Consider the following 24,215-nt stretch of genomic DNA (forward strand, 5'->3'; position numbering starts at 1 on the left):
ATTAAGTAAGCACCATGGAAGTGATGCAGATCAGGTACCTACAGAAGGGAGATATCCCAAGTGAGAGTATAAAGCAAGAATTTTATGGAGCAAGAAGTACACAAAATAAGTCTTGAAGTCTGAGTTAGATTTTGACATGTGGGAACAACAAGAAATTACAAAGGCAAACAGAAGCTGGAATGCACAGCACATGTGAGAACAAAATAAACACCGGCTAAAACATCTAACACCAAGTATTCACCATGTACTAAGAATGTTAAATACATGGTCTCAGTGAATCCTTATAACTCTAAGGGATTGTTTCTATTAGCATGCTTATTTTTAGATAGGGAAACTAAGGCCTGAAAAAGAACAGTACTTTGCCCATTAAATGAAATAGCAGGTTGTTCAGAATTGTGAAGTCCGTAGTTGAGGCAGAGAAGAAAGAAAATATAACCTGAAAGATTTTTTATGGCTAGATGATAAACAGACTAGAGTACTAGACTCAGTGAATCAAACTTAGGGGGAAGACAAATGAACTAAATGGGAAGTAAAAAGTATGACCTTCTATATATTACAAAAAAAACCCCTATGCTCCATATATTAATTAAAATGATCAAAAATCAGCACTCCTCTAGCATGTTGAAGCATAGAATGACAGTCACATCTGGAGGAAAGATGGGTCCCCTTGCTAATACAACACTCTATTCATGAAGGTGGGAAAACTGAGACTGAAAGATAACTACACCTAATCAAATATTCCATTTAATTTAAGCTTTAAATAAAGAATAAATATATATGTGGGCACTTGCCTTATAATTCCTGCCAGTTACTTCCATACTACTATTGGGAACTGATACTAAAGATGATACTAAAACTTAAAACCTCCTGGCCCTCACACAGTCTATGCATTGCTCAGAAAACAATTAAGCTGTATTCTTGCCTGTGCTTTAATTATAATAATGTGATTCTATTACTCCACTGATTTGGTTGGTAACCAGCTGTACATAAAGCATCTAACACAAACAGGTCCTCTAAGTGGACACTCATTAATTCCCTCCTGAATGTATTGTAAATAAAAGATGAACTAAAACCTCAAAACATGTTCTGTTTTCATAGAGATTAGTAAAGTGGCTTGCATTTCCCCCTTTGATTAGCTGTTCAGGAATTAACTTCCATTAACCCATGTTCATTTTAAAAATGTGTATTATCTAACACAAATATTTTCTATAAAATATGAATTTCCTCTTAGATGTTTATATGTTGCCATCAGTAAGCACATACTATGGAGTTGTATTGAATTTATGTATTTATACGTGGTTTATTTTTCTAACAGCTATTCAGAAATACAGGTGAAAGTTAAAACACATATCCCCAAAGGGGCATCTTAAATTAGCTATCTTTTTTTATCTCTGTCTTGAGCAATATCCTTTTGTATGTTATTATACTGCTAATAATAGATAGCATTCACCAAATATTTTTATTATTGTTTGCATTTTGATAAAATCAAAAGAAGGCTTAAACTCTCTTCTTTAGTTATTCTGGGATCATCGTATTGTGTTCTGGTACCTTCAACAGTGTAGCATTTATAGAGGTGACCCAACGCACATTTTTCTCGCAACCCATAGTATTCTTATTCTGTAATTTTATAATAAAAGTGATATTTACCCCTGAAAAATAATTTTAGAAGCGTACTTTTAAACAGAGGCAGTCATTTAACATTGTTCAGATATAGAGAGAATTGTCAAAGAAGATATAAAAGCAATGGTGTTTCTCTTGATAAATGTTCATGAACTGGAAACATTTTAAAGGCTAAGAGCTTTATCTGAGCTATTTAAGCTGTCTTCTTTCTTCCAACTTATAAATGAAGTTTTCTTTCTATTTTTTTAATATATTATGTATTTTACATATCAGCCAGGTAAATAGCTGGACATTTCAGCCTGCCTACCCATAAATACTAATACTCATTTCCACATATAATTTAAATATATTTAACTTGTAATTGATGTTTGCAACAATCCCTTCCCATAATTTTCACTAAATTAAAGTTATCATTCATGGAGTTTTTTTTTTAATGTATTATATTTTTATATGAGCCAAACTATAAGATTTACCATTTAAAACATAGCTTTATTACCACAGGGAATTTTAAATGTGTCTGTGAAATTTGGAGTATGTATCTCAAATAACTCAACTGAAATCACAACTGAAGTTAATCATGTATTATTGAACAGAAAGATTTACTCAATAAGGAATCAAATTCTTGCTTTTCATAATTTCACCACAATTTTATTTTGTATTTACAGTCTTCCATTTCTAATGCAAGGGTATTTATGAGCACTGGGGGGTTTAGGGAAGAGAGATGGGATTTGGAGGAAAGGAATCAGAGGTCATACATGGACAACAATATTAATAAAGCTAACAGGATGTGAAAGTCTTCCAGAAGAAATTCTTGCAGCCAGCTTTGCGTTCTCGGGGTGCCATGGCTGGGTTTGAGTTAGCAGATCTCTGCAGCTCCAGCCTCATTTCATCCTGCTCAGCAGCCTGGGACAAATCTTCAGGTTCCAGGGCATCATTCTCTGTCTGGTTGGGTTCAGACAGCAGCTCTGCCAAGAAATACTTGGCCAGTTCCTGTACCGGGTGGAAGGGAGAGAGACATAGAGGGACAGAATGAGGAGGATAATCATGGAGAAGAAGAAATAGAAAAGCCTAGTTTGGAAAGCAGATTCAGCCACACCCAAAACAATTTTCACAGCTGCGTGCTTTTGTCACCTAAAACGAATTAAGGATATAAAAATAAGGGTATTTGCTATAATCACCAAATTACACAAAGAAGCTTGAAAAACCCAAATGTTTCTGTAAGTTTTCTGTCTCTGTGGGTTTAAAACACACATATAAAGAGAAGTAACGGATCGTTAAAGCAGTTTTGCAAAGTTAAAAAAAAGAAAGAAAGAAAGAAAATGTGCTGAGTTTACCTCAGTTTCTAAATCATGAGCTAAAAATTGGAGTTGTTCTTACCGTTTTTATTAAGTCAATTGTGGGAAACGAGACCTTTCACAATTTTATACATATTGTGTTCCATAGAGTGCCCGTTAGCCCTCCATCCCGCTGCATGGGAGGGAAATATTGCTTAGGAAGATACCAACTTCAGGGGTACTCACTTTCAGCACCTGGGTCAGCACCGCTCTCCCATGGTCAGCACCCGGGGATAGATGTCATCGCCCCCTCCAGTTCAATTATTCAGGTTTAGGGATTTTCTCGAATGCCAAAGAACTCACCTGAACTGTGACGCACTGCTCTGATTAAAAGGAAATTCTGGACTTTGAAAGTTTTCCCGAGAGCTTTGGGATCCGAGTGACCGAAACTCTTCAGGAGCACCTCTTAAATGCACCCAAGGGGACAGAGGCAAGGCTAGGAGAAAATTAGGAATTCGAGAGAGGAGAAAGGAAACGAGGAAGGAGTCTCTTTACCTGCTTCCCTGCGGCAGCAGCCAGGGACTTCTGCAGAAACTGACGGAGTCGGGGATCCGAGGGCGCACCAGTGACACCGCCCAAAGCCAGGACGATGGAGAGCGCGGCCAGCGCGCATTGGAGGCGGCAGGACAGCATCTCCGCGGCGCCCCGGGGAGCCGAGCAAGAGCGCGGTTAGTCAAACTCTAGGAGCGGATCCGCAGGCAGCAGCGACGGCTCTGAACCGCGCGACTCCTAAAGCGGCTTCTGTGCTCTCCACCGTCGTCTTTCCCCTTTTTAAACTCTCTCTCTGACGTCAGACTAGGAGGCGCCCCCAGATCTCACTAGCGCTTTTACGCACCATTACCCTCGTGAAATCAATCACAGAAGTGAGAGGAGGCTACACAATCCAAAGAGGTTTATTAAAAAAAAAAAAAATCCGCACATGCACAGGCCTACACAATTCCACACATGTCACATTATTTACACAATCTTTGATATTCACTAAGTGCTATGCACATACACATTCCATAATTTCACACACATGCACATATGCACTCGATTACACAGAGAAGCTCACTCAGCCCAAAGAGACGAATTCACTACCACACACAGCTGCATACACATAAATGTATCCAGACAACTCTATCATTAGACTCCAACATGTTAGGAGCGCCAAACAAATGCAAAAGTATATGTGTGTGACAAGTGAAGATTCAGAATCATTACTCTAAGAACAGATTTGAGAATGGAACGTGGATGTCAGGACTGAATCATTTCTCTCTCCTTTATCTCTGTAAAAAGTCTTGCAGGTTGAGATGTAATGGTCTCTAAAAAAAACTTTACTTTCCCAAAATTCCCTACAATAGAAGAGAAAGTACCTTAGGTTTGCCCTCCATCCTTCTTTCTAAGCATCTGAGAAAATTCTTCTAGTTTATCTGTCTTCTTAAGCATAAGAAAAAAAAAAGTGAGATTGACTTCATTTTTGTGCCTAGAAACTTGGAGCTGAAAAGCAATCTCAGAAACCAGACAATAAACCTCCGTGTTTGAGTCACTTAGCCTAGAAATGGGCCGTAAAATGATCTGGATCACACACTGCCCAACTGAAACAAGGACCAGAGCTCCACATTCCAAGGCCAGGGTTCTTTTTACTTAATTCTGGGTTTTCTAATAGATTCCTGGCCAGTAGAAGCAGTTTTCAGTCAGGGGCCCCCAGTATGGACATGTAAAAGTCTAGGAGCTCCCTGTACATCTGTGACCATCACTGTGTGTCTGAGTGTGGGGAAAGAATCAACAGACTTTTAGAGCCAGCACTCCCCTGCTCCCCACACACATAAAAAGGAAGTTTAAGAAATGTTGTTTTAGAATTCTGGTTTTGGTCTAGTTAGGTGTTTACTGTCAAGATCAGAGTTCTGAAAGTTTTCTTTTCTTTTTCTTTTTTCTTCAAAATAACTCCTTAACAAAGAAGAGCCAGCTAATATCCTGGCATAGACCAGATGATCTCTACAGGCTCTTCAAGCTCATAAAAAGCTAAAAACGTATGTGTGTTTGCAAAGCAATTGGCCAATCCTGTCATCAGTCATGTACCGTGTCTGTAATCTCAATACTTAGACCAAAACCATAATGTTGAGAAACAAGAGGAATTGGGGGGTCTCCTGAATGGCTTAGCTAGTTGTCATCATCTCCTTTTGTGTCCGTAAGCCAAGGCAAGGAGAGAATGCACAGGAAGGAGTGCTAGAGCTTCCTGGGCTTGGCAAGTCCAAGCAAGGCTAAGCACAAGTGGGGCATTAAAAAGTCACTCATGTAGGTTGGATAGTCTGGAAGAGCAATGAATCTGGGGTTGAGGAACGCAAGTCTAGAAAATACATGCTATTTTCTCTCTATATACTTTTTCTTTTGTATATACTTTTTAAATATTTTCTCATGCTATATACTCTGGAACCTCCTTGACTCTTGACTAGAGACTCAGAATCTAGTTATATCAGCCCAACTCTCCCAAGGCACCCCCAAATGATCTCACATCTCTTCCACCCAGGACATGGCCCTAGGCAGTCTCACTAAGTAGAGGAGAGTTTTCCTAAAGCAGCAGCCAGCCAAAGAGCAAGTAGCAGCTCCGCCATCTTTCTCCGTGCTCTGAGATCTCTTCAGCCTTCTCCCTGAGCTTCTGCTTCTCCCCTTCCACATCCTTCTCCTCCTCCTCCATACACTCTCTTCTCTCCTCTTTCTTCTTTTCCCTCAGCCTTATTCAATCGTTCTTTTGTCTTCTCTCTCCATTTCTTGTCCTCATTCTTCTTTGTTGTTCTTCTGTCTCCCCAATTACTTTCTGACTTCAATTTGGTTTCATCTGGCTCCTTTCCTGCCTTCTCTGCATTTCTCCTTCCCTTCCCACTCTTCTTAGTCAATATCTATCTCAGTCTCTGCCCCTAGTCTCTCCCTCTCATCTCTCTCCTTCTCAGCAACTTCACACACACACACACACACACACATACACACAAATATTCACAATCTTTAGCTATTTAAGTACTTATTTAGGAATAGTGAAGTCTGAGTTGCTTTCCTCTCACCTCTGCTGAAGACTGAGGCTGTGAATGAGATAACTTCTGGGTTTTGTTTTCGTTTTGTTTTATAACCTTTGCATTATTAGGAGTCTAAGAACCACTTAAGACAGAAGAGCCAAGAAAAAGGCGAAATAAATTCTTCCTTAAATTTTCCGTGGCCAAATTTTGCAAAAACGTTGATTCAGCACAAAGGCACTTCAAATTTCCCAAATGTGATCCCTCTGCAGGGCCTCTCTCCTAAGTCTTAACGAAACTAGGGACCCTATTCCCAGACCTTAGTCGGGAGGAACCACCTCCCCACATTCTTACACAGCCCCTGTGGTTCGCAGAGAGCTTTGTTGTCTGCTCATCAGCTCATGCTAGCGCCATCTCACAGAGGAGAAAATTGAAGTCTTGAGAGCAGATGTGCCTTGCACAAGGGTACACAGGCAGGAAGTGGCAAGATCAGAGGGAGGATGTTCCTCCACTTTAGAACCTTTCACCCTCCCCTGACTCAGATGCCAGAGACACCTGGCTGAGCAGCCTGGAGCCAGGATACACGTGTCTCCAGAAGGCATCCAATCCTCTTTCATGTGCAGCATTTCTGGCCAGAATAGGATTTCCCACCAACCTGTGAAATGTACATTCGGGGGTGACTACCTGCCTATATGAGGAGTAGGAACTCGTTTGAATGAAAAACAGTAAAATCTGTGAGCAGACATAGATGTTCCATATTAAAGGATGCTGAGAAGTAGAAAGTATCTGTATTGGGAGTAGAAAGACCCAGGTTCTAGTTCTGGTTCTGCCACAATCCAGCTCTGAAAGTGGGATTTCCCTTCTGGGCCTTGATTTTCTCATCTAAAAAATCAAAGTCTCGATATGTAACATTTATGGTTTCTTCTAGCCCTGATAATCAAAGAGTTTAAGTATGAGGAAATAAAAGGGAAAACTAGAATGTATTGCAATGTTAAAATGCTGTTTTTCTCAAAGCGAGGACTTTATATTTGAAAAGAACCTGGCTTTAATGTAATGTGAAGGAGGAGACCGATGCAGTGGACATTTCACAGGCCTGTTAGAAAGAAAATTTGCTCTCAGTATTGCTTCTGCTGCTGACTCCCTCACTCTGAACCTCAGTTTCTCCATCTGTCATATTGGTTCACTAAAATTCTTTCTGCAAATAGTGAGAATCTGCACTACTTGAGAAGTCAATGATATAACAGTGAACTAGACATAAAAAGTCCCAGTGAGAAAGATAATAAATACATCAATTAATTAATATATGTTCAAATTGATAAAGATTAAAGCAAGGTATAAAGCATGATGGTTAGGGGAAGACCTTTCTAAAGACAAAAAATTTGAGGAGAGACCTGAATGAGGTTAGGGAGCTCTCCACGCAAATATCTGAATAGAGATCTTTCCTTGTCAAGTAGAAGGATAATCTGTGCAAAGACCCTGAGGTGGAGGTATGCTTGGTACATTCATGCATCAGCAACATGGCAAGGGAAGCAGAACAGATTGGGTGAATCTGAGAGGGTTATAAGATGAGGCCAGAGAGACAGCAAGGGGCCTAATCACATAGAGCCTTGAAAGGCATGATAAAGAAACCATTGCAGGATTTTAATCAAGGGATTGAACTGATTTGATTTTTTAAAAGTAATACTTTCTTCTAAGCAGAGAATTAGCTGTAGGAGGGCAGGAGTAGAAAAAGGGAAATAACTTAGGAGTTTAAGAACCATTTAAGAAAAAAATGGAGCCAGGATGAAAGGGTCACATTCTCCCTTAAATAGCCATAGACCAGCTGGTTGACTTAGCATAAAGGCATCTCATGCCTGCCCAACCCAAGGCTTCTCATGCCTGTCCAAACCCCAGGGCCTGTCTATCTCCAAGGAAGGAGAGGTGGTTTGTGGTTACTATTGGGTACCTTATTCCCCAGACTAGTTTAGGCAAGAGAAGATGATATTTTGGGCTGGAGTGGTAGTCATGAAGAAGGTGGGGACTTGTTAGGTTTGAAGTTTATTTCGAAATAGAGTTGACAGGACATTCTGATGGTTTGTTTGATTGAGTTAAGGAAATGAGAACTATTGGTAACATTCACTAAAATGCCTTCAAGATCCACAAATTCGTGAGAGTGCAAGAAGTAGATTTCTGAAAAACCCCTTTTCCTGGACATTTTACAAATGGAAAACCTTTTCATTTCCCAGTCAGAAGAAAGTAAAGATTACAGGCAGTAGGGAGAAGAAACGTGAAATAGTGGAAAGAGCTCTGAACTGGATGTCTGAGGCCCTAGACTTCAGTGTTCAGTTTTTTTCCTGCTTAAAATGGGCTCGATAATTCTTGCTTTTGCTAAAATATGACTTAAGAATTATATCAAACAGTTTAAGTGGAAGTGCTTGGTAACCTATAAAAGATGATAAAAAGAGAAAGGCCTGTTTTTGTTGTTGCTGCTCAGACAGAGGCAGCCAGCCCTAAGCCAAGGGTGATATTCAGTGAGCCAGCCTTTGGGAGCTGGCATGTCCTGCTGATATTTTGACCCGACTGGGCAGGCAGGCCTTCTTCACACTTGGGACATGTAAAGTGTGGTTTAAAGGTCCAGCAAGGTCTCTTCTACCAGCAAATGGGTGCTGAAATTCATCTATTAGAAAATAATCTTTTCTCTTTTATATACTTTGCCTTGGAGACATAGTTCATTAAAACTTGGTAGCTACTAACACTGAGTATGAATTCACTTGTTGAATTGTCTTCTAGATTTATCCCTGGCTAAAAGAAGTCAAATATTTACTTAAGGATTGAGTTAAGTAAAGTTGGGAGCAGGAGATCAATTTGGAGTAAGTGATCCACCAGGTAGAGGGCATACTTGGTGAGTGTTGTTGAGGACAGGGGCAGGCTATGGTGAGCATGTGGACATCTTGCCGATGGGCAAAGGAATAAGAATACCACAGGAAAATTTCCTTCTATAGCAACTCTAGCACCATGGAGCACAAGAATGAAAACTTGAAATTTTCTCAGGGCTTCTGTTGGGCTGGATTTCAGCTGGAAAGATTCCAGCTCACACAACTGGAGACAATAGTGGTAGAGGAGCCAGACTTTCCTGCCAAATTGGCTTTCACTGACTTGCACAAAGCCTGGCCCAACAGTGAAAGCCAACATGGCTGCGTTAGATAATGAAGAGTGAAGGGGTTAATAAATGAAGCCTCTAAAGTTAACTTTTTCCCATGAGAAGAGGTGAGTGACAATATCTCAGGTCTGATCTCTTCCAGTAGTCTCCTATCTGGTCTCTTTTCTGTCACTTTCCAGTTTGTTCTCAGCATATAGGGATAATGACACTGAGCAGTGTTTAGGAGTTTTTCAGTGACTTCCCAGTGCCAACAAGTTGAAATGCAAACACATTAGCCTAGAATCATGTTTCCTCAGAACTTAATTCTCCTGGTCAGTCTCACTCTGTGTCATTCTCATATCTCAGCCATCCCCGCCCCAAGTCTCCCATCTACCTGCTCTTCCTTATACACACCCTACAGTCTCCTGCATTCATTTTAATATTTACCTGGAATACCTTTATCCCACTTCTGATTGTTAACATCATACAGCTTATTCTAAGATGTTTCTAGAGCCTCCTTTTTAGAATCAATGTGGCCCTCTCCTGTGCTCAAAAGTATGTCTTTTGTGCCCCTAGTAGAGACTCTCCCAGATTACTTTATATTTCTGTGCTTTGGAAGTCTGTATATCTCAATCATGAGAGGTTCACTGAGCAGAAACCTTGTCTTAGCCATGTTTGTAGCCTCCTCAGGGACCATATGAAGTACAGAGTTGTTACTGAAAAATAATGGTTGGGTTGGACACAAACTTTTCTCTTCTTACATGTGAGGTCTCTATGGATTCTATAAGTAGGACAAGCATCACGAGCTTCAGGAAACTATGGACTGTATCACTTGACCACTAACCCTAGGTAGCTGATACCCTCAGGAACACATATCTATTTATCCCTTAGTCATCTCCGAGCTTCAGAAAGGAAACAAACAAACAAACAAACAAAACACTAAACACTGCTCAATGCCATTGTTTCTGTATGCTGAAAACTAACTGAAGTTGTCATATGAATAAGTTAACATAGTCAATGAAAATGTAAGAATGTTTACATCTTTTGGAAGGCCTAGCAAGGACACATCCAGTAACTACTGCAGTAAGCATATGTCTATGGTACACAATAGAAGTGAATAATAATACTAATTCACCTCTGTGTAGTGTCTCACATTTGATTAATTGTGTTAATACCAAGTGGACTAGGGAATAGAGGCCCCAGGTTACATAGTTAGTGTGTATCTGGGCTAATGTCAGAGCTCTCTCTGCCACTCCAACATTTCTTCTCTCATCAGACATAGGTCAGGAAACTTTGTCCCTAATTTGCCTCTTGTTTCTCTTTATCTTTGTGGGTTCATTTATCTCTTCATAAGCATCCTGCTTGTTGCTCTATGACTTCTGCTCAGGGCTCTTCGATGAAATGAAATTGAGCTGTGCTTTGCCTCATGGCACTTTCATTTCGATGAAATGAAATTGAGCTGTGCTTTGCCTCACGGCACTTTCCAGAGAACATCACTCAGTTCTTTTTAGTTTCCTCCTACAAACAATAAATGTAATTCCCTGTCGAGTGGAAGGACAATCTGTGCAAAGGCCCTGAGGTGGAAGCATGCTTGGTACATTCAAACATCAGGAACAAGGCAAGAGAACCAGGACAGACTGAGTGAATCAGAGAGGATTAGGAGATGAAGCCAGCAAGGCAGGCAGGGGCCAGATCACATAGAGCCTTGAAAGCTGTGTTAAGGAAACCATTGGAGTATTTTGACCAAGAGACTGACCTGATTTGTTAAATGTGAGGTCTTCCATGAACCTTCCCAGTTCAGTTGGCAGGGGAGGAGCTGTCTTGACCAGATGGGTCTGAGAAATGAGGCCAGACACCAATGGTCCTGTCCCCTGGAACAATGCAGGACAGATGGCGAAGTTCCTCTTCGGGGTGGTCCTGAGACCTCCACTTTGAAACTGCATGATAGGGGTTATATAATCACAGATATGCCCCACGGAGTGAGTGTATTCCTACAACAGCTTCACTTTTGCCACGTTCAAACTTGTGAGTATTAATCCACACTTGTGGGTCTTAACCCTGGCTCCCCACCAGGATTGCCTGGGAAACATTTTTAAAGCATAGGTACCTGGGTCCCAGCTGAAGTTTCTGATGCATAGGCCTAGGTCTTTTAAGAGCTTAGTTCTAGTCAGCAACTAGCATGGGTTCCACCCCCCCCAGCCCCCCGAGGAGCCCACCATTGCTTCTCTTTCATCTCCTCTGCTCTTCCCTTCTCTCTTTTCCCTTTCTCTCCTTTTTCTTTCTCTATTTTCTTCCTTTCTTCTTCTCCCCTCCTTGCTCTTATCTTTTTCATCTTCCTCCTCTCTTTTCCCTTTCTCTTCTTTTTCTTTCTCTATTTTCTTCTTTTTTTCTTCTCCCCTCCTTGCTCTTATCTTTTTCATCTTCTCTCTCATTTTTTCTTTTATTCTCTGGCTTGTATCCTCTTTTCTCATTCACCCCCAATTCTCCTTTTCTTCTCGTCCTAATTCTGAGTTGGGAACATCTGAACACAATGAATTAACCAACTTTGCCTCGTCAGAGCCAAAACACCCGCTTTGTTGACGCTCCTGATTTTACCCCAAGAGTTGAAGTAAGAGACAGGACTGGAGCAAAAAGTGACCCATCCGGAGACTAGAGTCTTTAAAAGGATCTAGTCTCACCTCTCAGTTTACATATGGGAACACTAAAGTCACGAGAAGGAAAGGGTCTCTCTCAAGGCCACGTAACTAGTATCAGAGTTAGAAGCTCTGATTCTCTCAGTTCTATGTATATTCTTCCCATGGCGCAAGTGTACTGGAAAGTTCCTCCCGTCCCTTCCACCGAAATGTTTGGAATCATGTTATAAGGCTGGCAACTCCTGTTCTGTTCTCTATGTACCTCACAATCAGCCTGAAGCAAAACCCCATTCCCTGAGAAGAGTATCATCTTATAGAGAAAGCTCTGGGAATTAATGTGTCAGGCCTTCGTGCTTTGTGCCTCCATCCTTTTCTGGTTGTGCATTTCCTAATCTCATAAAAACAACTAGACTGGCTCCTCCTGGTGGTGGCTACGTGTGGCTGCTTCAGCACACGGGAGAGGAAACTGTTTTAAGCTGAACTCTTCTGCCCTCTGCTGCCTCAACTGCAGAAGCCGACTTCATCTGACATTTTAATTTTAGGGCAAGGTTTTATTCACTCTTTCATTTACTCCATCAACTTTTTAAAAGGACCCACTCCACAGAGGACGCTGTGCTTGGTGCTGGAGTTGCAAAGAAGTAGACAAAAACGAACCTTTTCCTGCAAACGTGATTATTGAGCACTTAGTGCCAGATGCTGTGCTGGGAATCGAGAAATGAACAAAATTCAGTCCGTGGCTTCAAAAAGAACCGTGGTCTGGTAAAATACGTAGAATTTTATCTGAGTCATAGAATCAAAGAATTAGCACTGTAAATGACCGCAGACACCTTTTAATCCAGGATTAGTCACTATGGGCTTCCCCAATTAGGTCCGGGAGAGGGAACATGTTGCAGGGATTCTGTTTTATTGAACAGGATTTTGCCATAAAATTTTATAGGAACAAAGGGCTTGATGGAAAAACAAAGTTTGAAAACTGCAGTTTTAATACAAACCATCCTCTTACCTGTAATCTGAATGCTCTCCAGCTTTATGAACTTGTACTCACAATCGATGTCACATTTGTAGCTGGTCTCAGAGGCACTGACCTAATCACCCTTTTCACCCACCTACAGTGGACTCTCCCTTTGCAAGTTCTCTCCACAAAGGAGGAGGCCTCCAAGGGTATCTCTCGTGTGTTGAGAACGCCTCCTTGTAGCTGTTTATACCATTGCTACTGTGCCTGGTCAGAGCAATCATGTCTGATGACACCGTGTGCCCAGAACCAAGGACACTTTCCTGGGCCACTGCTCTTTTCATGATGCTCTGACATGCCATGCCGGAGTCTCTTACACCAGTGTCTTTCAAACTTTTGACTGCAACTTATGTAAGAAATATATTTTACATCATAATCCAATGCACAAACACACACATGTACGTTTCTCAAAACAATACTTACCTTTATTACTTGCAGTAAACTCTGGTATTTTCTATTCTTTTCTATTTCTTTTTCTCTTTAATGTTGGTCATGAGCCACTAAATTAACTATGAGCCCCTACAGAATCATAAACCTCAGTTTGAAAGGCACTGCCTTAGACCATGGACTGTGTGCACTGCATTCTGCCTGGACTTTTGGCATTTCTAGGCTGCTGTGCAACCCTAATGGGACACCAGATAACAGGCTCTGCCACCCCAGGTGCTGGGCTCACCTGTCCTCACCCGTCCTCTGCTTCCCATCCTTTTAGAGGGTCTCATTGTGGGACCCTAGATGTTAAAACCTTGGTGTTTGCTACCTAACAGGTTGAATAGTGGCCCCAGAAAAGAAATGTCCACATCCTGACCCACAGAGCCTGTGAATAAATGTGACCTAATTTGGGAAGGAGAGAGGTCTTTGCAGATATCATTAAGATAAGAATGTCAAGATGGGATCACCCTGGATTATCTGAGTGGGCTCTAAATCCAAAGACAAGTGTACTTAAAAGAGATGGAAGAAGAGCAGACAGAGAAGGCTGTGTGAAGATAGAAGCAGAGATAAGAATGGTACTACCACAAACTAAGGAACAGCAGAAGCCACCAGAAACTGGTAGAGACCAAAAATGAATGAATGAATGTACCCTACAGCTTTTGGAGAAATTGTGGCCTGACCAACACTTTGATTCCAGACTCTTGCCCTCCAGAACTACAAGGGGATAAATTTCTGTCGTTTGAAGCCATCACTTTGTGGCAATTTGTTACAGCAGGTAGAAGAAACTAACAGACTAGCCATGCCTCATATTTCCCTAAGTTCTGAGGGAACCAAGCAGAGAAGGAATCAAGTCACAGTTATCCTCCATACATGAGACTACTCCTTTCCCTTTGAACTTAAGTTTCTTCATGGAGTTGGGCTTATCCTGCCAAACATCTCTTCCAAAGGGTAGATTCTCCTAAGGGGCTCTAGAATCTCTTTTTGAAAATTGGTTGTTATTTCAAGACCCCACCCCACATTCTGACACACATATCTTAAACAACTAAATGTCAACTTTAGACACGGTAGAATTTTTTCCCAGGAAATTCTTCAATTTCTATGTACTTTATATCAGCTGTTAAAACTGGAAACCAGGCTTAGCATGGCACAAGGAGTGGTGGGTGGGGTGTGATGCTAAAAGCCCAGAGGAGTGAAATGATTTGCCCAAAGCCACACAGTGAACTAGTGGCAGATGGGTGTTTATCTGAATGCTAACAACATAAACAAGAAGAGTTTCAGGGGTTTCCACAGCATTATGAGAAATACACTTTTCAGACAGATAAGACCAAACCTCCATTCCTCAGACCTATTTGGCATTCGCTCAGTTTTCATCCTGTTTATATGACTATCTGTTCAGTTTGCTGAAGGGGAATCACTGCTATCTCCCTTTGATCCTAGCTCTGCACTTCCTAGTCATAAAACCTTTTTGATAAATTGATGAACCAATGCCATGCCTTGGGGAAAAAATAAACCATTGGTTAATCAACATTTGACAGCAAGAGTCACAGAGAAACAGATGTCAGCTTTGGGTATGTAACAAAAGGACTTGTGCAGCACAAAAACTGTGTTCTGAGATCCAAGGAAAGATGAGATGAGCTCTGGTCCCCATTTAGTCCTCAGATCCTATGCCCATTTAGAGCTGTACCTTCCAGATCCTAATTCTCATTTTTTTTTTTTTTCTTAAAAAGAGACTGGACATTTCTGCACAGATTTGCTCTTGGCAACTTCAGAGGACTGATGCGAACCACATTCACCTTGTCCTTCTAGAAGCCACAATACATAGGGGCAGACTCATACATCCACATAATTCTGAAACCAGACAGTCTGTGGATTTTTTTTCATTGTAGCAATTACCTTATTGTCTAGCAATAATTTGTGTGTCTGGTTCCTTTCAAAAGGGCTTTTCTCAACAGCAGATACTGTGCATTCTGTCTTACCTAGAAGATTTTCCATATCATCTGAAATGCTTACAAAATGTTCATCAAATGTGAATATTGACCCTAATACCAATTAATGTCTGCAACTATTATATTTATACAAAGGTCTCCTAAATTTACCTCTTTTCTTATTGTATTTGTCTCTTCTTTCTTTCTGATGGCACATTTAACTATTCAGATCTTGTGAATTCTTTAGATATGTGTTTCTTTTCTGTTTCTCTCCATTGTTGTTTTATGCTTTTGTTAAACAGCAATAGATAACCTAAACATTGTCTTTTAAGGCAGTTTCCCCAAAACTTTTCACATATAACTTCTGTGTGACTTGTATCTTGTTGGCCAGAACTTAATCCTGTATCTAACTGCAAAGGGATCTGAGATAAATTGTCTTCATTCTCAAAGCCATGTGTCCAGCTAAAATCATATTACCATGAGAAAAAGGAACAACAGATTTTAGGAGATTACTAAGGGTCTGCCACAGCTAGGAAAGGAACTCTTTAAAGATTAGAGATGCATGAACACAATGTACTAATTTAAAAAAAAATAATTATTTAAAGATCACATAGTAGGCATCGAAATCTATATCAGTTATTTATATCCATCTTGTTCTAGTAAAGACTCAAATTTGTTAACAGGAGTAGATTTTTATAATGCAAATTAGAAGTAATAACTTTAAATTCAAGGTAGTGAACTCAGCCCATGCACCTACTTCCTAAACCTTCCAATCTTACAAAATCCCTTCTTGGGCTTTATCAAATGAAAAGTAGGGAGAGATCTGTATTTACTGGAAACCACAGATGCCACATTCCCGAAACACTAAGAAACATATGTACAATATAGTGGCTGTCACAATAGGACTGAATCTGTGGATCTCCATATGCAAACAGAAAGCTCACCTTAGGAGTAAGAGGAAAAGACCACTTCTTCAACCCTAGCAGAAGAGCACTAACATTTCCAAGCTTGAAATGGAAGGGCCTGGGGATGAGGCAAATGGAATGACAGTCAATGTGGGTGGGCAAATCTCAATCCTACCTCTGGAGCTGCACCTGGTCCCCGCACAGGAATCATCTGGTCACTACACTGCTTTCCAGATTAAATTTGCATGAAATGTAAAGCAACTCAACTCCTAATAAGGTATTCATGCCAGTCAGAGAAGCAGTATTCCTATGACTTGATCTATAACAAAACATAGAAATGTTGTGCCGTGCTCCCAGGGCCCTACAGAGTGGCTGCATCTCAGTGGGGCTTCCTCCCTACCACCCCCGTGGCATTGAGACCTCTCTTCTAGTAAAGAAAACTTCAGTGAAATAAGCATTTTTCTTCTTCCTTTGTCTGAGATCAAACAATTTGAAAAGACATGATACAATTTCTAACAGAACACTCCCCAGTTCTCCAACTCTAAACATCAGCAGAGAATAGTCATTAAGTAGATGAAAAATTGTAGTTCAAACACATGATAACAATCTAAAGATTCAGAATAAATTCCTCCCTCTCCCCTAGGGACAAAGTTACTGCAAGAAACAATAAAACAAACAAACAAGCAAAACCTTACAAATTCCAGCTTCTGTTCTCTACAAGATTTGTGAGGCTATTGCATCAATAACTTTTTTTTTACATCAGATCAGGCAATGTAAAAAGAAAGAAACATTAAGTTGATAACAGGATTTTTCTCTGCTTCAATAAATTCCAGAAGACATTGAAATAATGCCTACCAAGTTTTGAGAGGAAAAAAAAAAGTAAAAGATTGTGATCACAGCATGTAATATCAGCCAGGCTATTCTGAGGGGATAACAGCAACAAAAAGCCATTCCAAGGCAGGCAGACCAACCACATATCTTCTCTGAAAATATTACTCACTAAAGTACTTCACATGAAAGGAAGAAGATAAATCAAAATAAAGAAACTGAAAGTGGAATGGGCTGGTGTAAAGATGGTGAGGAGAAATAAACCTGTAAAATTTAAGAGTCGGTTCCCAAATTACTGTGAAACACCATGCATATGTCTAAAATAATTCTTGAAAGAATGTATGAGTATTTTACTAATTTAGTTATACAATACAAGACTTTTCTAACAAAATTAGAAATCCAGGTTGTCAAGAAAGAAGTTACAGGAAATTCATCCCCACTTACCAAAAGAATTAATAACTTACGTAACTTTCTTGAGATAGATACAAGAATATGGGTGAAAATATATTTTCTAAAAATGCAAAGATAATCAGTCGTGGAATAGACATTTGTTGTATAATTTTCTATGGGAAAAATGATTTTAAAAATCTAACAATAGTGTAAAGTAAGTTTTTAAAGGATTAAAAACATTAACATAGAAATAATTTTTATATGCAGTGCTCTCCTTAATTTCTAAATAAACTACAAATATGTATTTTTCACTTTATCCTAAATTTAAAAATATCCTTTTTAAATTTCCAAGTACTCAAATTTTATTTTATTTTGATTAACCATTTGATTTTCTCAGTTAAATAACTCACAGTGAGAAAAAAAACCTTTCTGCATATTTTTGTTTTATTTTTTAGGTTCATCGAAACATCTGAGTATCCCACAGACATTGAAGAAGAGATATATCATCTGTCAATGCACTTTAGCCAAAGACCCCCAGGAACACACGTGCCTCTGAACAAGGCAGGTTTTTGGACTCATTGCAACAAGCAAGGATACACTCTGGAATCATGAAACATCTTAGTTAGAGCAGTAGACAGGAAATGCTGAAGCTTTGGGGCGTGCGTCAGGTAGGGGTAGATTTATGTAAGTAGGCTTTGCTCTGGATTGGGTGATATCAGAAAGTAGGGATAAGTCTATGGAGATATCTTAATTCTTATCTAGAAAGTGAGAAACTAAAAGCTAAAGCTGTTATGAGTAAAAAAAAAGTAGTTTGGACAATGTTCATGCTTCTATATATATTCAGACACGATTATGGTCTTACACTTGCCTTGACCTAGCATCATCCCAGGGTGGTCTGATTTGAGGCCGCCCTCAAATCTATGGAATTGTTTACATTCAATGGAAGAGCACCATGGCCTAGCTGTGAGTGCCAGGCCAGCTCTCAGATGTTATGGGCTACTTTTCTTTCTCATCTTTTATATATGAAACACTTTGATATAAGAACACACAAACACATACATACATAATTAAAAGTTTTATAAATTTTATTTTATTAGGAACACTTACTCTTATTTAATGAATCTACTATACAGAATGTATATTGAGATATGTGTATTTAAATCTTTAGAGAAGTAATTCATTTCTACTGCGGAAACAAACAAAGAAAATGGAAAAAAGGAAAATCATCTATATGATAACTGTTCTCGCTTGAATTTAACACGTGTGAACAATTGGAACCAAGAAAAAGTTTCCTACTTTCACTCACTATTAAATTAGTTAATTAACCTTATATCCAGCATTAAGTAAACAGAGCTTTCTGTGTTATTTGACTGAAATTAGTTTTGTGACTTGCAGCACAAATTCTAATTGCCCACAGAGCACTTGAAGAGATCATTCATTTCTATACCCAAAGTTAGAACTGAGACTATTCTTGGCTACTTGAAGAGAAAGAAAGATGGATGGAGAAAGATCAGAATGGGGGCAGGGAGACTGAATGCTTCCCTTGATGCATACATCGTGACTCTTACAACATACATAGTCATTCAAATGTTTGTAGAAGGCATGAGTGTAGAATTTCTGTTCTGCACTTTTTGTTTGTTTTTAAAGACAAGTTTTAAAAATGACAACAAAGGATTTACCATACTCTTACCTCCAAGCTACCTGGTTTTCCTGCCCTATTTCTAGCCAGTGCTCCCAGACTCCTCTGGTGCTCTGTGTACCATCCCTGTGCCCTCCTCAGGAACTTGTTTGCTTATGCTTCCTAAACATGAAATAAGCTCTGCTTCTGGGTCTTCCTTTTTCTTTACTTAGCTCCCTGTCAGCCCCAGTCTTGACCTCTTGACCACTTCTACAAAACGTACCCCCTACATGACTTCTCTTCTGAGAGGTCATACCTAACCCTTCACTCCAGAGATATGATGAGATTGTCCCCTTTCCTAGTGAAGCATTAACTAGCACACATTGTGAGCCCTCCAACTCAGGGACTATATCTGATTATCTTTGTGATCCTTGAATTGAGGACAGGTCAGGAATAAAGACCAGAATAGATATACGGATGACTTTTCATCCATGATTTATGGATGAAAATTGAAGGAATGTAGCTGTATAACCATAGAATATACTCCATGCCATTTTTTTCAGTGGTAGTAATGGGTTTATACTGACTCATTCCACTGTATTGTTGGACTGTTGCCCAGATCCCATGAGTCTCAGCACAGCATTCCTTTGCATGTCTTACTGTCCTCTTTATCAGGTAATTGGTAATCTGCAAACAACCACCAACTAGCAATCAGTGCAAGCCATATTTGCTTTCTCAACAGTGTAAAATCAGCACAAAGACGCACACGGGGGTTATAGAGCACTGCTTTCTTGTAACGTTTATAATGCAGATGTAGTTACAGGATATACATGGAAAAAGCAAAAAGTAATAGTAAGAGCCCTCTCTTAACAGGTCACACAGGCCTCATGGAAGTTAGGGAACAAATGCTCATTCTGCATTACAGCCACGAGGTTGGTGAGGATTAATCTCTACCCCAGTATTTACAAGAGTTCTCTTAAACCTCTGTCAGCCAGGCTAACAGACAATTTTTGCAGTTTTTAGACCTATTTCCAGATTTCTAGAAATTTAATTTCACTCTCTGTTCAGGTACTGGCTTGAAGTCCAGTTGTCACCGAGATGTTATCAGGCAGTTCTGCCTTCTGGGCAAAGTACTGTGGTACTTGTCCAGGATGTGATCTGAGTCTCAATATATATAATGTATTGAGCCCAAACAGGCTTATTATTTTATTTTATTTTCTTAAATTTATTGGGGTGACATTGGTTAATAAGATTATGTATTTCAAGTGTAAAATTCTATAATTCTATAATCATTTGTATATTGCCTTGTATGCTCACCACCCAAAGTCAAGTATCCTGTCACCATCACCATATATTTGACTGCATATATTTACCCTCTTCACCCTCCCCAGCCCCCACCAGAGGGTGGTTACCCTCTGATAACCACCATCCAGTTGCCTGTGTCTACGACAATTTTGGGGGGGAAGGGGGATTTCTTTCTTTCTTTTTCTTCCTTCCTTCCTTCCTTCCTTCCTTCAATTCCTTCCCTTTCTTTTTTTCCAAATAGACTTATTTAATTCTTTATTTCTTGGCAGTCTAGGCTCCCGTACCGGATTAAAACTAACCAGTTTACAAATCTTACAAAACAGAACATCTCGCTAAGCTTCAGTGTTCCCTCTGTAAGTGTGGATAATTATAGTGCCTATTTCATGGGTTGCAATTAAAGGGAAATTATACATAGTAGCTAGCACAAAGTCTGCATTTCCTTCACCTCCAGCCTGGGGGTATCTCAATACATGTAATATACACAGGACGATTCTTGGCGCGGGGAGAGTGTGGTAGAGAATATTGCATTCAGTGCAAGAATTTAGTCAGTCAACCATTCTGATTAAGTAGTTACTTTGTGCCAGGCCCTGGGGATACACAGATGAAAAACAACTGACAGCGGTGGGCAGGCACACATGCAAACAAGCATGACGATACAATATGAGAAGTGCAATAGCAGAGGTAGCCTCAAGGTGGTGTGATCCAAATGCTGCCTGGGGCTGTGAAAGAAGGCTTCACATGGAAGCTAATGATCAAGCTGACACGGGGAAAAAAAGTCTCTTGAAAGTCAGATGGGAAATGTGTTCAAGGGAAGTGAGCATCAGAGTTAAACGCACAGTGGCTTGATCTAAGTGGCAAGATAGATAGTGATCGAGAGCTTAAGTGCTGATATCAGAGAGACCCTGGATTTCAACCTCCGCACTAAGACATACGAACTTAGTCGCTATGAACCAGTTTCTTAACCTCTCTAAGCCTCAGTCATAAAATAGATATAATAATAGTACTTGCTCCAAAGGGTTGCTTTCATAATTAAATGAGACAATGCACACAAAGCACTTCGTACACAGTATATTACTATAATAGCGAATGTTTATTGAGCTCTTTCTCAATAAATGGTCTGTATTATTATTATCTGGGAAATGAGGTGTGTCTTGCTAATGAGACTGTGTTTTATCCATTAGCAGGAAAGAGCTCTGGAAGAGTTTAAGCAAGGAAGTGAGCTAATGATCACATCTGATTATTAGAAAATCACCCCGGGATAGTGGTAGAGTGGAGGGTAGACGCACACGGGGGTTATAGAGCACTGCTTTCTTGTAACGTTTATAATGCAGATGTAGTTACAGGATATACATGGAAACAAGCAAAAAGTAATAGTAAGAGCCCTCTCTTAACAGGTCACACAGGCCTCATGGAAGTTAGGGAACAAATGCTCATTCTGCATTACAGCCACGAGGTTGGTGAGCACAGGATTAATCTCTACCCCAGTATTTACAAGAGTTCTCTTAAACCTCTGTCAGCCAGGCTAACAGACAATTTTTGCAGTTTTTAGACCTATTTCCAGATTTCTAGAAATTTAATTTCACTCTCTGTTCAGGTACTGGCTTGAAGTCCAGTTGTCACCGAGATGTTATCAGGCAGTTCTGCCTTCTGGGCAAAGTACTGTGGTACTTGTCCAGGATGTGATCTGAGTCTCAATATATATAATGTATTGAGCCCAAACAGGCTTATTATTTTATTTTATTTTCTTAAATTTATTGGGGTGACATTGGTTAATAAGATTATGTGTTTCAAGTGTAAAATTCTATAATTCTATAATCATTTGTATATTGCCTTGTATGCTCACCACCCAAAGTCAAGTATCCTGTCACCATCACCATATATTTGACTGCATATATTTACCCTCTTCACCCTCCCCAGCCCCCACCAGAGGGTGGTTACCCTCTGATAACCACCATCCAGTTGCCTGTGTCTACGACAATTTTGGGGGGGAAGGGGGATTTCTTTCTTTCTTTTTCTTCCTTCCTTCCTTCCTTCCTTCCTTCAATTCCTTCCCTTTCTTTTTTTCCAAATAGACTTATTTAATTCTTTATTTCTTGGCAGTCTAGGCTCCCGTACCGGATTAAAACTAACCAGTTTACAAATCTTACAAAACAGAACATCTCGCTAAGCTTCAGTGTTCCCTCTGTAAGTGTGGATAATTATAGTGCCTATTTCATGGGTTGCAATTAAAGGGAAATTATACATAGTAGCTAGCACAAAGTCTGCATTTCCTTCACCTCCAGCCTGGGGGTATCTCAATACATGTAATATACACAGGACGATTCTTGGCGCGGGGAGAGTGTGGTAGAGAATATTGCATTCAGTGCAAGAATTTAGTCAGTCAACCATTCTGATTAAGTAGTTACTTTGTGCCAGGCCCTGGGGATACACAGATGAAAAACAACTGACAGCGGTGGGCAGGCACACATGCAAACAAGCATGACGATACAATATGAGAAGTGCAATAGCAGAGGTAGCCTCAAGGTGGTGTGATCCAAATGCTGCCTGGGGCTGTGAAAGAAGGCTTCACATGGAAGCTAATGATCAAGCTGACACGGGGAAAAAAAGTCTCTTGAAAGTCAGATGGGAAATGTGTTCAAGGGAAGTGAGCATCAGAGTTAAACGCACAGTGGCTTGATCTAAGTGGCAAGATAGATAGTGATCGAGAGCTTAAGTGCTGATATCAGAGAGACCCTGGATTTCAACCTCCGCACTAAGACATACGAACTTAGTCGCTATGAACCAGTTTCTTAACCTCTCTAAGCCTCAGTCATAAAATAGATATAATAATAGTACTTGCTCCAAAGGGTTGCTTTCATAATTAAATGAGACAATGCACACAAAGCACTTCGTACACAGTATATTACTATAATAGCGAATGTTTATTGAGCTCTTTCTCAATAAATGGTCTGTATTATTATTATCTGGGAAATGAGGTGTGTCTTGCTAATGAGACTGTGTTTTATCCATTAGCAGGAAAGAGCTCTGGAAGAGTTTAAGCAAGGAAGTGAGCTAATGATCATATCTGATTATTAGAAACTCACCCCGGGATAGTGGTAGAGTGGAGGGTGGGCTGTGAGGCAGGGAGGCTACAGGCATGATGATTATTAAAGAGGCCACAGAGGCAAGGGGCACCAACGATGTATTTGGGCAATAGTAAGTGGGAAGAAAAGAAAGAAGACCAACCCCAGTGGTACTTGGGCAAACAATCAAGAGGAAATGGTAACCAATGCATGTGGGGCGGGATGTGGTGATGAGAGAGGGTTGGGAGACAACTCCCAGATTTCTGAGAAATAGCAAGAGCAAGTTTGAATGACAAAATGATGAGATCAGCTCTGGTCATGCTGAGGGTGCTCCCAGGACACAGGTCAACTGGCCTGAGGGCCTGAAGTGCAGCAGAAATGCTTAGAGGAGCTATAACTCAAGGACCAGGAATTTATATATGGTGAAAACCTAAGTCATGAAAACCAGCAGAGTGAGAGACTCCTGGGAAACATCAGCATATAAGGGAAGGTGAGAGAAAGAATATCAATCACTGTGGAGAGAAAACGGAAGGAGGAGAGAATGAGAAGCAAGGGGGTACAAAATGCAACAGCAAGACCAAGTGAGATACAGACAGAAAAATGGCCGACAATTTGGCAATGCAGTGTAGGATGACAGTTTAATGAACATGGAAATGAGATTTCCATGAAGTAAGAAGTAAAGAAGAGTTAGGGATAAATATAATCTATTCTTGAGAAAGTGGCTTTGAAGAAATAAAAAAAATACATGACAATAGAGAAGAGATATGGAATCAGAGAAGGACCATTTTAGTTCAATATAAAAGATACGAATATATTTATACTGAGAAGAATGAGCTGATGAAAAAGGAGAACATGTTTATCTTCTGGAATTTTTCTTGAACCTCATCTCATTTCACGTACTCACCCTCAATTCCATTTTCAGTAGCTCGTCATCCTTCAACTCCCAGGCCTCATCTCAGAGGTCCCAGTTTTACTGACCCACTTGAGGCCCAACCCTTACCCATGACACAATCTTGGCAGTGTACCCTTATCCCCACACACCAAAATTT

The 24,215-nt window shown here is 40.1% G+C and overlaps 1 protein-coding gene across 1 annotated transcript; it reads right to left on the reverse strand.

Moving 5' to 3' along the window:
• Window positions 1-2,246: 2,246 nt before the first annotated feature.
• SST (somatostatin) lies at window positions 2,247-3,712 on the reverse strand. The gene is made up of 2 exons (XM_006925829.1): window positions 3,450-3,712; window positions 2,247-2,610 (listed from the first exon to the last, which is right to left on the reverse strand). Exons 1-2 carry the CDS (start codon window positions 3,585-3,587, stop codon window positions 2,398-2,400), a joined length of 351 nt encoding a protein of 116 aa, XP_006925891.1. The 5' UTR covers window positions 3,588-3,712; the 3' UTR covers window positions 2,247-2,397.
• Window positions 3,713-24,215: the final 20,503 nt, after the last annotated feature.

Source organism: Pteropus alecto, unplaced genomic scaffold (assembly GCF_000325575.1).
Source record: "Pteropus alecto unplaced genomic scaffold, ASM32557v1 scaffold88, whole genome shotgun sequence".
Lineage (NCBI taxonomy): Eukaryota > Metazoa > Chordata > Mammalia > Chiroptera > Pteropodidae > Pteropus > Pteropus alecto.